Genomic DNA, 15050 nt, shown 5'->3' with positions numbered 1-15050 from the left:
AAAAACTCGGTTTAACATATCAATTTGATGCTAACTTTATTAAAATTTCTCTAGTTTTAAGTTACTCTAAAACTAAAAATAGAAAAATCTTTAATGTGGTATCTATTTCCCCCCTTCACTATTTTGCAAAATTTTCTGTTTTTATCTTGTTTGTAATAATACCCCTTCCCCGTTTTTCTGTCTGGTCAACTGGAGTGCACATGTCTGACTGACTAACCGGATTTCAAGACTGTAAATGATATCCTTACATTTTCTTTTCCCTTTCTCTACCTCCCTCCCCCGTTTTTGTTGTGGAGATTGTGAGGGGAGAGAGGTGTAGTACAGTGCCAAATGACTTGCTCTTTAGAGTCCCCTGAATTTTAGAATTTTTAAGATTTGGTGAGTCCTTTTTATTTTATTTCATTTCGATTTTGTACATGAATGCATTTGTGTAGTAAATTTTTATAAAAATAAAAATATTTATATTAGTGATTTTAGTGTAAACATTGTGTAAATTTGAATTGGAGTCTAGGAAGCCAATACAACACAGAATTTTTTTTTTTTTTCTTTCAAATAAATATTTATTTAAAATCAACTAAGTTTTGACAATATAACATCTTAAGTTATAGAAAAGTTTGTGGTTTTTCTGTTTACTTTTCTTTGTCATGGTGTCACTAGAAAAGTAACATCGATATGATGTACACCACTTAATGATGTTCTTTTTCTTTTATATATATATATATATATATATATATATATATATATATATATATATATATATATAACGTTTCTTATGGATGGCCTGTACTTATTTATTGATTTATTTATTTTTTTAATATTATGGTTGATTCTATTTGGATTGTACATTATTAATATTAGGATAAGAATTATTGATGCTTGAAAAAGCAGATTTTGTTAAAAGAAAGATAAGTCTGAGTCATATGTAATATTTCTAAACAAAAATAATGACATAAAACTTGAATATCTTTCTCAAAGGTAAAAAGAAACCTTCATTTGCATCAAATTTTAAGTCTGATGAGAAAAGAAATTTTATGTTATTTATAATAAATCTGTTCATTTAGACTACTGGTATTTTTTTTTTCTGTCTTGATAAATGGTGGTAGCTGAATTTTCCAGATGAGAGATTAAAGATTCTTTTTTTTTTTCTCTCTCTTAATATTCAAGATTTGTCCAATGTTTAATGCATGTTCTGTTGTAATGATTTAAAATGTTTTTAAAGCAATTAACTTACTGAAACATTAGGTTTGCAAATAAAACAAAAACGTAAATAACTATAGTGACATCAGATGAAATCTTTCTGTGCATTTGAGGGAGTCCATGATTCCAAGTAAGTAAGAATAGGTGACAATGGTCGTAGGAATGGAGGATTAAAGAAAAATATTCTTTTGTAAAGAAGAATTATGAGAGAATGCAATTTCATTGCTATTTTTGATGCCATCTTTTGTTTTTAAGAATATGACAAAACCTTTAATAACTCATATGCAAAAACATCAATAAAATTATCACCGATTTTTGGTGAAACTTTACATATTCTTTTTATTTACTATGAATAAATTTATTAAAGTCAATGTAATAACATAAAATACCAAAAGGAGCTTGTTAAAAATCCTATTAAAAAAAAAAAAATTACGAAATTAAATTTATTAGAATGCATTTGGACTTCATTTTACATAAGTCGGCCATTTTGATCTATTGTTCCTATTTACTATGCCTCCCCACGGGACAGTTAGACACCAGGGTCGTTTTTTAACGTGGAGAAAAGGAACAAAAATAAAAATTGTCTCAGTCGTGAAGGATTTCTCCTCCATTGACAGAGAACAAGAAATTGAAGTGCAGCATCTGAAGAACAGATAAATAATAATAGATGAAAAAAAAAAAAAAAAATTATTTTATGATCCTTCTGAATTTGAAAATATTTAAACTGTTGAATAAAATGTTTATGGCTTTAAAATTCCTAGCAAATCCTTTTGTAAGACTCAAAATTTTGAAAACTGTTTTATTTTTCATCTAATAATTTTAGCTTAAAGACATTACCGTAAAATTTTTTATGATTTTATAACAATTTGCTTTAATTTAATTAAAGGATATTCTAACTTCTAAATCTGACCCCCAAGATCGCCATGGGCATGGAATATGTGCCTATATTAAAGATGGCTTTCCATGTCGTAGGGACATCTCCAGGGAAGATCCTAGCTTACCCTATATGTGTTTCCGGGTTGCTTTAGCTCACACTACTGCATTTATATTTACTCTCTATCGCCCCCACAACAGCGGAGTTACTATCTTTAAAAGCATATCTGAGAAAATTGACCAAGTCCTATCTGCTTATCCTTCAGCTAACATTCACGTATGTGGAGACTTCAATGTTCACAATGTCGAATGGTTGACCCACTCAAACAAGACCGATGATGAGGGGAGGTTCTGTCATGATTTCTCCATTGCTTATGACCTCACTCAGATTGTTCATGAACCCACCCGTGTGCCCGACAATAACGGCCAGTATGCAAGCCTACTAGACCTTTTTCTCACAACTTGCCCTGAACTATGTTCAGTTTCTGTTCTGTCTCCTCTTGGATCTTCCAACCACTCTGTTGTATCAATTAAGATAAAAATGAAATGTAATAAGTCCCCAGACGTACCTCTCCATCGATACACTAAGGTTGACTGGGATAGCTTCCGTACATTTATATCTCGTCTACCTCTGCGTTCCATGTTTAAAAAAGAAGTGTCCTCTATAGTATCAGACCTAACAGAATGGTTAATTGTAGGTATAGACCGTTTCATACCCTCGAAAAAGTTCCAGCAAAAACCTAACAGCCAGCCATGGTTCTCTCCAGAATGTGCTGCTGCCATTGTGCACAGAAATCACTTTTTCCACTGCTTCCAACGTAATAGATGTATGGAAACTAAAGCCGCTTTCAGGACTGCCAGCAACCATTGTAAGAAAGTAATAAAGAATGCAAGAGAGTTGTATGCTCAATCCATTAAGTCCAAAGTAGCTGAGCAGCGGCTTGGTTCCCACCAGTTTTGGCAAATAGCAAACAGAATTCACAAATATCCGTGGGCTTAGAACTAACTTAGCTGATGTTGAAGCATTTCTCTTAACAAATACCCCGGATATCTTAGCACTAAGTGAGACTAACCTACACTCCTCCATTCCCTCTAACCACTTTAACATGCCTGGATATCTCCCACTCTGCCGTAAGGACTCTGACAGACATATGCACGGACTTGAAGTTTACATTCGTAATACCCTTCCCTTGACTAGAGAAACAAACCTAGAAACAGATGATCAAGCCTTTATGTGCTTTAGACTAAACGTGCAACACAGTATTAGCTACTATTATTTTCTCTACCGCTCTCCCTCGACTCAGGACTGCTCCATAATAAACAAAGTATCTGACAGCATAGACACGACACTGTCCCTCGACACTAGCGCACAAATACATGTGTTTGGTGACTTTAATGTCCACCACAAAAACTGGCTTGGATTCTCTACTCACACAGATGCAGCGGGCAGCACAACCCATAGCTTCGCTATATCTCACTCCCTATCACAAATTGTTACGTTTCCAACCCGTTTCCCTGACCAGGAAGAACAACACGCATCACTTCTAGATCTGTTTTTGACCACAGTTCCCGATGACTGCATAGCGAAGGCCCACAGCCCACTCGGGAACGCTGATCATGCAGTGATAATGGTTGAAATCGCCCTAAACTCTAGTCCCAAAACTGAAGAGCCAGTGCTCAAAACAACGAGATATTATAATAAGGCTGACTGGGAAGCCATCAGGGAACTAATTAGATGCTCCATGGAAAAATATTTTCTCTCTCCCTGCTGAACAGTGTGCAAACGAGACCACTGACTGGTTCAAAACTGCAATCGAAGCGCATGTTCCCATGCGGAAATTTTATAGTAAGCCCCACTCTCCCCAATGGTTTACGTCGACTTGTGCAACTGCCATTACTCAAAAGCAGCATGCATACCGTAGGTTTAACCGACATAAGTTCAGTTCAAACAGACTGAAGTATATAGAAGCTAGAAATAACGTTAAGAAAGAAATAGCGACAGCTAAAAGAGAATTTACGGAAACCACTAAAAAGCGCATCGAAGCACAAAAACTAGGAACTCGAGACTTCTGGAAAATCTACAACAGTGTAGTAAATAATGGGCAATCAACAATTCCCCCACTAACCAACAATCACGAGGTTGTCTCCTCAGCAACCGACAAGGCTAACATGCTTGCCAGTCGGTTTGCCTCAAACTCCACACTGGACCCTTCCAACTACCCCCTACCTGACTTTCCTATGCGGACAGACGCCACACTAGACGATCTGAAAACCACCCCTGCTCAGGTGCATGCTATCATAAAAAACCTTGACACCTCAAAAGCATGTGGACCCGATCTTATCCCAGCTGTGCTATTAAAAAAGTGCTCAGCCGAAGTAGCTCCAGTTCTCTCCAAACTCTACAACAAATGTCTTAATGAAGCTTGCTTTCCGGGCTGTTGGAAAACTGCTTCTGTTGTACCAGTATTCAAGAATTCTGGCGAAAGAACAGACCCATCAAATTATCGCCCCATTAGCCTCCTCCCACTTTTTGCCAAAATATTTGAGACCATAATTAACCATGCTCTAGTCCATCATCTTACAGATGCTAAACTACTGACTGACAAACAATATGGATTTAGACAAGCCCGTTCCACAGCAGACATCCTCACCGTGATCTCTGAACGTATATACCAATCACTGGACAAAGCGGGGGAAGGCAGAGCGGTAGCTCTAGATATATCTAAGGCTTTTGACAGGGTATGGCATGAGGGTCTCCTCAGGAAGATTAGATCTTACGGTATCACTGGTAGAATACTTAACATAATTAAATCCTTCTTAGATAAGAGAAAAATCCAGGTAGTCCTCGACGGTCGCACATCTAAACAATATGATATAAATGCGGGAGTGCCCCAGGGTTCTATCCTTGGACCTCTATTGTTCCTGATATTCATAAATGACCTCCCCGACAACATTGCCTCTGAGATGGGTATATATGCTGATGACACTACACTCTATGGCAGACACGACAGGAAGACGAATGAACACATTTCTAAAGAAATGGCAGAAACACTAGAGGAAGACCTCCAATCTGTAGTGGAATGGGGACAAAAGTGGTTGGTCGCGTTCAATGCTGCCAAGACTAAACTAGTTTCATTCAATAATTACAAGAAACCCTCTCTACCACCAATAGCAATGGCCAACGACCCTTTATCTGAGAGTCCTTCTTTCAAACTCCTTGGCCTAACGTTCACAGGAAACATGAGTTGGAACAATTACATTGAAGGCATTGCCAGGGCCGCTGCAAGAAAGGTAGGCTCTCTCTACCGTGCTAGAAAACTACTAACACCCGAAAGTATCCTGTACCTCTATAAGGCCACCATTCGCCCATGTATGGAGTATTGCTGCCACATCTGGGCTGGTGCATCTGCTACTAGTCTCTCGCTCCTTGACAAGGTTCAAAAGAGAGTCGCAAATCTGATAGGCCCTGAACTGGCATCTAAGCTTCAGCCTCTGTCCCATCGACGAAATGTTGCATCCCTCTGCCTGTTCTACAAGTATTTTAGTGGTGAATGCTCTGATGAACTGCAATCACTTGTGCCCCCACGACGCGAGCACCCTCGACAAACCCGACAGGCTACTAGATCCCACCCCCACACTGTAGAGGTCCCTAGATGTAAAAGATCTTTTTACTCCAATAGTTTCTTCCCCAGAACCGCAAGACTCTGGAATTCCATTCCAGGTCCCTGCTTCCCCAACAGTACTGACGTGCAGAAGTTCAAGTGTAACGTGAACCGACACCTTGCTGCCCAAATCCCTACATAGTACCCCAGTAGTTGTTGCCCCTGATAGTAGCCCCCTACACCAAAGTGGCAATTTGCCTTGTTTGGGGTGAAAATGTAATAAAAAAAAAAAAAAAAAAAAAAAAAAAGAATCCTGAACAGAAGCGTGTGCTCTATCCCAACTATCATCAATGGACCTGAGGTAATCTCGTCAGCATCAGACAAAGCCAAACTCTTTGCCAAGAACTTTGCAGCTAATTCTACCCTTTGCGACCAAGGCTGCCAACCCCCAATATTTCCGCCTGTATCAGAAAACATGCTATGTGATATACGTATATCTGTATGTGATGTTGCCAAGCTAATCAAAAACCTTGATTCCAGTAAAGCAGCTGGCCCTGACGGTATTCCAATTATAGTACTCCAAAAACTTCAACCTGAACTAGTGCCCATACTTACAAAACTGTTTAAACATTGTCTTAAGGAGAATAGCTTCCCATCACCCTGGAAAATCTCATCAGTATGCCCTGTATTTAAGAATTCAGGTGATCGCTCATCCCCCTCTCAGTACAGGCCAATAAGTCTCCTGTGCGTCATGAGTAAGTTGCTGGAATCTGTTAAATACAGAAGTAATCAACCATCTCAACAAAATAACCTTCTTAATGACACTCAATATGGTTTCCGTTCTGCTAGATCTACAGCAGATGTGCTTAGTTATATCTCATAGGATTAGCAAATCTCTTGACGGAGGTAACCTTTCTAGGGCAATTGCTCTTGACATATATAAGGCCTTTGATAGGGTATGGCATAAAGGTTTACTTCACAAGATCTCCAGCTATGGTATAGCTGGAAATGTCTGTTCAATTATTAAATCATTTCTTTCTGATAGGTTCATAAGAGTAGTAGTTGAGAGGCAAAAATCAGAAGCTCACAGTATTAATACTGGTGTCCCTCAGGGGTCGATCCTGGGCCCAACTCTTTTCCTGATCTACATTAATGATCTTCCAAATCATATCCTTACATCATTTGTAGACATTTATGCTGATGACACTACCATTTATGGTAGCACATCTAAGACAGTAAACGACCAAGTTCTCTCTGATTCTCTCTCCTCTGATCTGGAGCACGTAGTACAATGGGGAAAGGAGTGGCTGGTTACTTTTAATGCATCTAAAACCAAGCTTCTCTCTTTACATCAACATTCTGATCCACATCTGGCATCAATTGAAATGAATGGCTCTCGTCTTCAGGAGGCCTCAAGTTTTGACAAGCTTTTGGGCTTGACCATTACTCCTGATCTTAAATGGAACACATACATCAAATCTGTTGCCAAGATCGCTGGAAAAATGGTGGGATCTTTCTATCGATCCGGTAGATATCTCACTGCTGATGCAATTCTCTATCTATATAAGAGCCAGGTACGTCCAAGGATGGAATACTGTTGCCACATCTGGGCAGGAACTGCTAGAAAGGACTTGTCCTGTTTTGATAGAGTTCAAAATAGACTTCGTAGCCTCGTAGGAGATGTCCTTTTCTCTTCCCTGCAACCTCTATCTCACAGAAGAGATGTTGCGAATTTGTCTCTGCTGTATCATTATTTTCATGGAAAGTGTTCGACTGAGCTTCAATCTATAGTCCCTCCTCGCCAAACTTTCACAAGAAACACTCGTCTAGCTGAAAACACTATCAATAATTCCCCCCACTCTTTATCAGTGCCTAAACCTAAACGTAGATTCCATGAACAAAGCTTCTTTCTTAGAACTGCACGCCTGTGGAATTGTCTTCTGCTTTCCGGCTGACTACAATATGGTTGTGTCCAAGTCTAACGTAAATAAGTTCTCGATGAGTTATCAAATTTACCGAATTTTCATTACTAATGATTACTATATTGTCCAATTTCTACTGTACACTTTTTAACCCTTATCCTTGAGTGGCCTCTTGGTCTTGATAATGTGGTGATGCCTGAGTAAAAAAAAAAGAAAAAAAGTGCCTGTCCATGTTTCAGAATTGTCCAGAAAAGTAAATTAAGTCAAGAAATTCTGTATCCAGCTTTATCGCAAACCCAGATCCCATAATGTATATTTTTTGTCATTTTTTGCTCAACGATCAAAGTATTATTAGTAACAAATAGGATGGTTGTTAAGCAGTCGGAACTAGTATTGCTGTAGATACCTATCTCATGTACCTCTACTTTATGTACTGATCTATGGCATTAATTTGAATAAGAGAAAATTCACAATTGAATCTACCTATAGTATATCTGACACCTTCCTCAATTTAAAAAATTCTAAGTATTTTTATTGCAAAATAAAGTTGTGGGGGGCGGCCATAAATGGATCAACTGACCAATTTGTTTAATTTTTTACCCAACTCGAAGTTCTTCGGTACTTCCCCCCTCCCCCCCCCTGTAGTTAGCAGCTTTGGAAAATGCAATTGATTGACCTGAAATTTTTTATGATAAAGTTGTCTCATCCCCTACTTGTTTGTAAAACATCACCAAAAATTGAAATTGAGACATCACTAACATAGTTGCCAAAACTCAATTAACTTTTGAAGATGGGGCATACTGGGTCATCTCTTATTAGAAGGTTTACTGATTCAATTCCATGTTGGCAATAGTCAGTATTCAGAGGGTATGGAATGATATGAAGGATTGTCTATGTGAAAGTATGTGTTGCTTGAACGCTTGTATTTTTGACATGCGTGATATTCTATATTTTGCTTAGTAAAAATGAAATATTTTGCGTAACTAATAAACAATATAATGGTGATGTTGTGTATTTTTTCTGTTAAATTTCTGTTATAGTAGTGGTACTTATAAAATATAAAATTCCCCACAGATTTATTGATTATGTTGCATATTGGAATTGTTAATCGTCTTTTTGTTTTGATAGAATGACTTTTTTTTTCTTCTTGAAGATACACAATGGTGACTCATTTAAGGGTTAAACTGTGGTTTAATATTAATTAAAATGGGTCATTTCCTTCCTGTGATGAGTTATTTTGGAAGGACTTAATTGCAGGAGAGTGAAATTCTTTGTTACCTTTATGAGAGTAATTATTTGAATGAATCCGTTTAGTCTAATCCAACTAACAATTTGTAAAATGGGATGAAATGTAAGGATATTTTCATTAAACATACTTTAGGAATTGCTGTAAGTGATGAACGTTAACAATTTGCATAGGAAATGTTTGGTTATTTTGACTGGTTTCAAGGCAAAAATATTGAGATTACTTTATTACAAGATGACAAAACAACACCGTAATAAAACACTTATTAAAAACGAAAGCAAGATGACTCTCGGGTGATATTTTCTGTTGTCGAACTGAAAAAATGTACTAGCATGAAAGTCGTTCATCAGATCATTGAAACTAGCCGAAGTGCCCGGGTGTTTGGAAGTGTGTGTTGAGCAAAAAAAAAAAAAATAGTATAGTAATAGGCAGGCAGGCAGGCTTAAACCTGTACCACGAAGAAGGAAAAGAACGTGAAAAAAAAAAAAAGTGACGTCTTTGTCGTTGTGTCCATTGCCAAACTGGAAGTCGCAAAGATTTAAATTAAGACTAATCAATCGAAAAGAGGGAATATCTTTTGTTGATAATTGGTGAAAAAAGCGACCCCCCCTCCTTGTAGAAAAGTGCCCAGTTGAGGGTGAAGAATTAATGTTTTTAGCCAATTTTTCGATATTTGTCATCCGAAGGGTTTAGCTTCAAAACTATACCGATCTCGTGAAAATCCGTCTCCTCTGTCAAAAGTTTTAGGCAGGCATTCAAACATACATACATTTAAACTAGTGTTGGGACGATTCCTAATTTTTATACGATTCCGATTCCGATTCCAGGAAAATATTGATTAACGATTCCGATACCAAGTACGATTCCGATTCCGATTCCTAGGGAATTATTGTTTTGAAATATACCAGGTAGTTTTATGCTTATGGTCGGGTAGTTCCCAAATATTTTCTCTAACTTTGGAAGAGATATTTTATGCCTACACAGTCGTGTTTTGGTTTAAATAAAATTATTATATAGTAAACTAAACGGAAAAATTAGCAAAATTTATTTTAGAGAAAATTTATTTTACTTAATTGGAATACAGAAAAAAAAAACAAAGAAAATAGAATTAATTTTCTGAGCAAAAACAAATAAAATAGAATTTATATAACAGAACAAAAACAAGAAAATTAGAGAATAAATTAACACAATTCATTATTTTGGTCCTCATAATTAACAGATTTAATGAATTAAATAAAAAAAATATTCATATATACTAATTAAATATAAAAAAAAGATAAATATTTAATTTAATAATTTATAAATGAACGTGCATAATTCACAAAGTGTAGTTAACACCTATTGTTTTTTCTTACCTTTTCATTGCTTTTACACGTTGTTTCTAACGTGAAGAATAAGTTTAGCCAAACTAATTTTGAAATAGGGTATATCAAAGGAACACATATAAAAACGATACCACTATAAAAACAAATGAAATACTAGATAAAATTGAGCAAAAATAATTACCAAAATTACAGAAAAAGATAAAAGAAAAACAAAACAAAACAAAAAATGGTGAAGTTTGTTGAGTGAAATGAATTATTGAAAGAAAATTAATTGAACTAATAGAAATGTTAAAAAAAAAATGTCACATTTCAATATTTTTTTAATAATTAAATTCTCAGGGTTGTCGAAATTAAAACTTAAGTGATTTTTTTTTTATTAGACTTCTTTCGAAGCTTGTTACCTTGAAAAATACATTTTAAACCCTGTTTTTTTTAAAATAAATTGAAAATAAAACGCAATTAAAAAAATTTAATTGATAATTGAAACTTTAAAAACATATTAAACATTGAAAAATTACTTATCTCACAAATTAACGTCCAATAAAGTAGATCCAGTCTTCATACAGGAATTCGGTTATAATAAATATATCTTTCCCAAACCTTAAAAATTAAATTTTTTTTTTTTTTTTTTTTTTTTGAGAGAGAGAGTTCTTTAAAATCGCCGGGGAATGCCGCCTTAAATTTTAAAGAAGTAAATTTTAGGAGTTTAGTGCCTTTCAAAGACGATTATCATAATTTATTATCATCATTTAATTTCCTTTTTTCCTCCCCCTCCACACCTTTCCACGTGGTTCAGTAGTTAACCAGTGCTCCTGTTGCTGTCAGTCAGCTATCTTTTAATTTCTAGTTAAAAGAATTTTTCATGAAATAGAATCGGCATTTAAAAAAATTTTTTTTTTAGTTGTATATATTGTATTTACTCTTTGAAGTGTAGGAGGGTTAAAAAAATTGGTGACACCTAGATGGTGACTTAGGCAAAAAAAAAAAAAAAAAAGACACTGCGATTTCGACCCTCACTAATAAAACTGCTCTGAGTGACTAGTTGGTAATTTTGCTAAGTCGTGGACCAAAGAGTTAAAAAAAGATTTCAAGAAATTCAACGAATTTTCATTTGGTCCAAATTTCAAAATTTTGCGAAATAATACAACGTGATCAATTTCATTTTAGAGATATTTCTTTCAAAAGCCTTCTTTGAAAAAAAGAAAAAAAAAGTATATTGTTCTATTAAACCTTTTACTGTTTAAATAATTTGACTTTGCTCGTTTTATTTTAAGAAAATATAAGTTGAAAAAGCATTTTCATTCAGTATTAGAAGATTTGTTAGTAAAAAAAAAAACAGTCACCAAAAAGATAAGCGTATTTTTTAAAATTTTTACTCGCAATATAGAGCCCTGCATACTTCTTTTCAAGTTAACTCTTTTGTAGTTTTGATTACAATAGATCTGAATGAATGAATCTTGTAAGGGAGGGGGCACTAAGCATTGCCCTGTTAGTAATGAATTTCTTTGGTTTCTTTTTATAACATGCTACATTTCTCTCTTGCGATTAGAAATATCAGGACATTTTTTTCTTTTTTTCAACATCAGACTAAAAGAATCGTAATGAAGGAATCGGAAAATTAAGGTATTTTTTAACGATGCGATTCCGATTCCGATACCTCCCAAAATACACGATTCTTACGATTAACGATTCCGATTCCGATTAATCGTCCCACCACTAATTTAAACAGACAGATGAGATTTATATTATAGATGATATTAAGCTTTCTGTGTTTTATTAGAGTAATTACTTCAGTGAATCAGTTTAGTCCGATTACATATAATAATTTATAAATGGACAAAATAGAAGCATACTTTTGTGAAACACGCTTTAGGAACTGCTGTAAGTGATGAGCGTTAAAGATTTGCATAGGAAGTGTTCGGTTGTTTTCCTATTTTGACTGTAGTTCCAGGGCAAAAATGTTGAGATTTTTTTTTTTGTTTATGAGATGAAAAAACAATACTGTAATGAAACGCTTATTTAACAAAAGCAAAATGACATCCGGGTAATATATTTTTTGCTTCATTTGAAATGATATTAAGCTTTCAGTTTTTTACTGCCAATGCAATACATAAACAAAATTAAAAAAAAAAATAATATTCAAACCAAATTTTGTCTCTTATGATTTCTACTAGACTTGTGATCACATACAAGGAAGAACTGTTGTCCGTGTAAGAAATGGTCAGATCCTACCTGATTGGCGGTTTGACCTTTTTGAGATAGTTGCCATCATTCCGACAGAGACGTAAACAAACCATATTCTGATTTACCGTTGTCGTAAACAAACGCAAATTATATAAATAGAAAATTCTAAACAACTTGCTCGAATGAATAAAGCTGGAGGGGGGAAAAAAAATTATATAAAAATGATGCTGATGTAAATTCAGATAAGTAAAACTCAAAACTTTACTATCAACGTTTTACCAAATCAGAATCTTCAGACATCATCTACAATAATATAGAGACATCTACTAATCCACTTATGAATAGCAGTAACACCATGAAACTGCAGTAAAATGTCCAGATTGTTATGCATGAAGAATTTTATGCTACTATATTTTCGAATGAAGGAAAATTACTATCATAAGGATCACGACTAAATTCAATATATATATATATATATATATATATATATATATATATATATCTATACATATATATCTAGCTAGCTACGTACGTACCTTGAAAATGGAACTATTAAATTTGACATAGTGATATGGGATAAGAAGGGAAAAGAAGCAACCTTAGAAGGTAGTGTCCCCTATGATGCTGTTAAATAGAGCTAAAACGAAAAAGATGAAATACCAACGTTTTGTATACAACATGAAAAGAAACTGAAATCTTAGGAAGATTTTCATTATTCAGGTAATTATAGGAGCAACTAGACTCTTGAAAAATAATTTTTTAAAATTACTTGGCAAATATACCCTGTGAACTAAGTGTGAAAGTGATTAAAACAGTTGCACTTATAGGGGTGGTCTCTCGGTTGGAATATATAAGAGAGCAGATGAATGTTTGGCATCCAGCAGGATGCCCCATCCCCAGCTTGAACAAACTTATAAGAAAATATATATGATTGCAACTTATCAAAAATGGTTGTTTTAGATAGTATTCTCAAATGTATGAAATCTACTGCCTTGATTAGACTTGATTCCAATCATTGTTACCAATCATCACGGTGTTGACTCACCATTAATCCTTGACCTTGAGTGACTTGTGGTCCTTAATATGTGGTGACTAGTAAATGAACACAAGAATTTTAAGATAAAATAAGAGTTTAAAACATACTAGTAGAATCTATGGAAATTCTATGGAATTTTAAATATATTTGATCAACAAATGCTTTGATAAAGCTGATATTTTTCTGGATAGCGCAAAACACTAGTTTTAAAAAAAAATTTTTTTTTTTACAGAAAAACCAATAACACTCACCAAATATGTGTTTATTAACATTTCTATGAAAATAGTGTCCATTGTATTTTAAATATAGAACTGATTATATATAGAATGAGATAAATTAATAAATACTCCGAAATTAACATTGTGCTACATAATTCAATGCAAATAATTAAATTACATTGTAAGAGATTTTAATTTACTCATTCAGTTCAGCATCTCTTGGCACAGTTTTTCCCCCTATTTCTTTTGAATGTTCCCTTTTTACTTAACATTTTACTGACTTTCTTTGGTAAAGAACTGCTGCATGTCGAAATTACAAGTTCCTTTATCACACCATTACTATAATGATGATATTCGAAAACGAGGCTACATCAAAGGGATGCTCTCATATATTTGTCCAGGGCTGCCAGATTGGCCTTTTTTTTTTTTTTTTGAAAGCTGTTTGTCATTCAAAAATTGTATTTAACCTTTTTCAAAGCATAACATATGGACTAATCAAAGAAATAACGAGCAGAATATTATATAGATGTATTTCTTGACTGATTTTAAAATGAATTCAAATAAAACTGCCTGTGAATTTTTTTACTAGAGATTTTAAATTATGCCCCTCCCCTAAATAAAGATGATAAAAATTTAAAAACTGATTGCAAAAAGGCAAAATTTGCAATTAAATTTATGTCCATCCAATTGTTTTGTATCCCTTATTTGATCAGAATGAAAATATTGAATCATTTAATTCTTTTTGATTAAAAAAATTTTTTAAAAATAATTTCGATTAGATAACAAAATGGCAACAAACAACACTATAAGACTTAATTCAGAGTATTAGTTATACAACTTATTAAGATGTAATACAAATGACTAAAAACAATCTGAAAATGTTACTATTTGTAAAATAACAAATTTACAAATTTTTTTTTATAATTTTTCAATTCATTATACAGTACAGTACAACCCTCCACTTATGCAATAGGTTTCAGATCGTGGCAAGAGAAATTCCAAGCATGGCCATATCATATAAATCTGCATTTTAACCCATTAATTCTACAGAAGTTGAATGATGTGGGTATTTAGGTATTATAAGAGAATCTGACATGTGTCAGCTGTGTGTATTGTAGGAATTGATTTATTTTTTTTAGCAAGACTTATTTGCATTTATTACATTGAAACATTTTTTTCAAATGAATTTTTTATTTTATTAAATTTATTTTATTAAATTTATTTTATTAATTTTTTTTTTTTTTTTTTTTTTTTTTCAGAGTCAAACCCGAAGCTGTAAATATAACTATTGCAGGTAAGCAAATCCATTCTTTCTTGTCTTCAATGAATCCAAATGACATTTTTTTTTTTCGATTGTATTCATTTGACTTTCATGTTTTTTAATTTTAAAAATTCTGAACTTGCAAATTCCTTCTGTAAAGTTGGTTTAATTTTGAACCATTTTGAT

General features: G+C 34.0%; 1 protein-coding gene across 1 annotated transcript in view; it reads left to right on the top strand.

The window, feature by feature from the left end:
* Positions 1-15050, top strand: part of LOC145291405 (actin-related protein 2/3 complex subunit 2-like) — a 117192-nt gene that overhangs the window by 51579 nt on the left and 50563 nt on the right. Inside the window, exon 2 of the mRNA XM_080137212.1 lies at positions 14863-14897. Within this exon, the coding sequence (XP_079993338.1) occupies positions 14863-14897 (35 nt within the window). The remainder of the gene's footprint in view (positions 1-14862; positions 14898-15050) is intronic.

This window comes from Euprymna scolopes, chromosome 12 (genome assembly GCF_053919585.1).
Source record: "Euprymna scolopes isolate OS-2025 chromosome 12, ASM5391958v1, whole genome shotgun sequence".
Classification (NCBI taxonomy): domain Eukaryota; kingdom Metazoa; phylum Mollusca; class Cephalopoda; order Sepiida; family Sepiolidae; genus Euprymna; species Euprymna scolopes.
The sequence above is the reverse complement of the archived record's forward strand: the minus strand, read 5'-3'. Positions and strand labels throughout refer to the sequence as shown.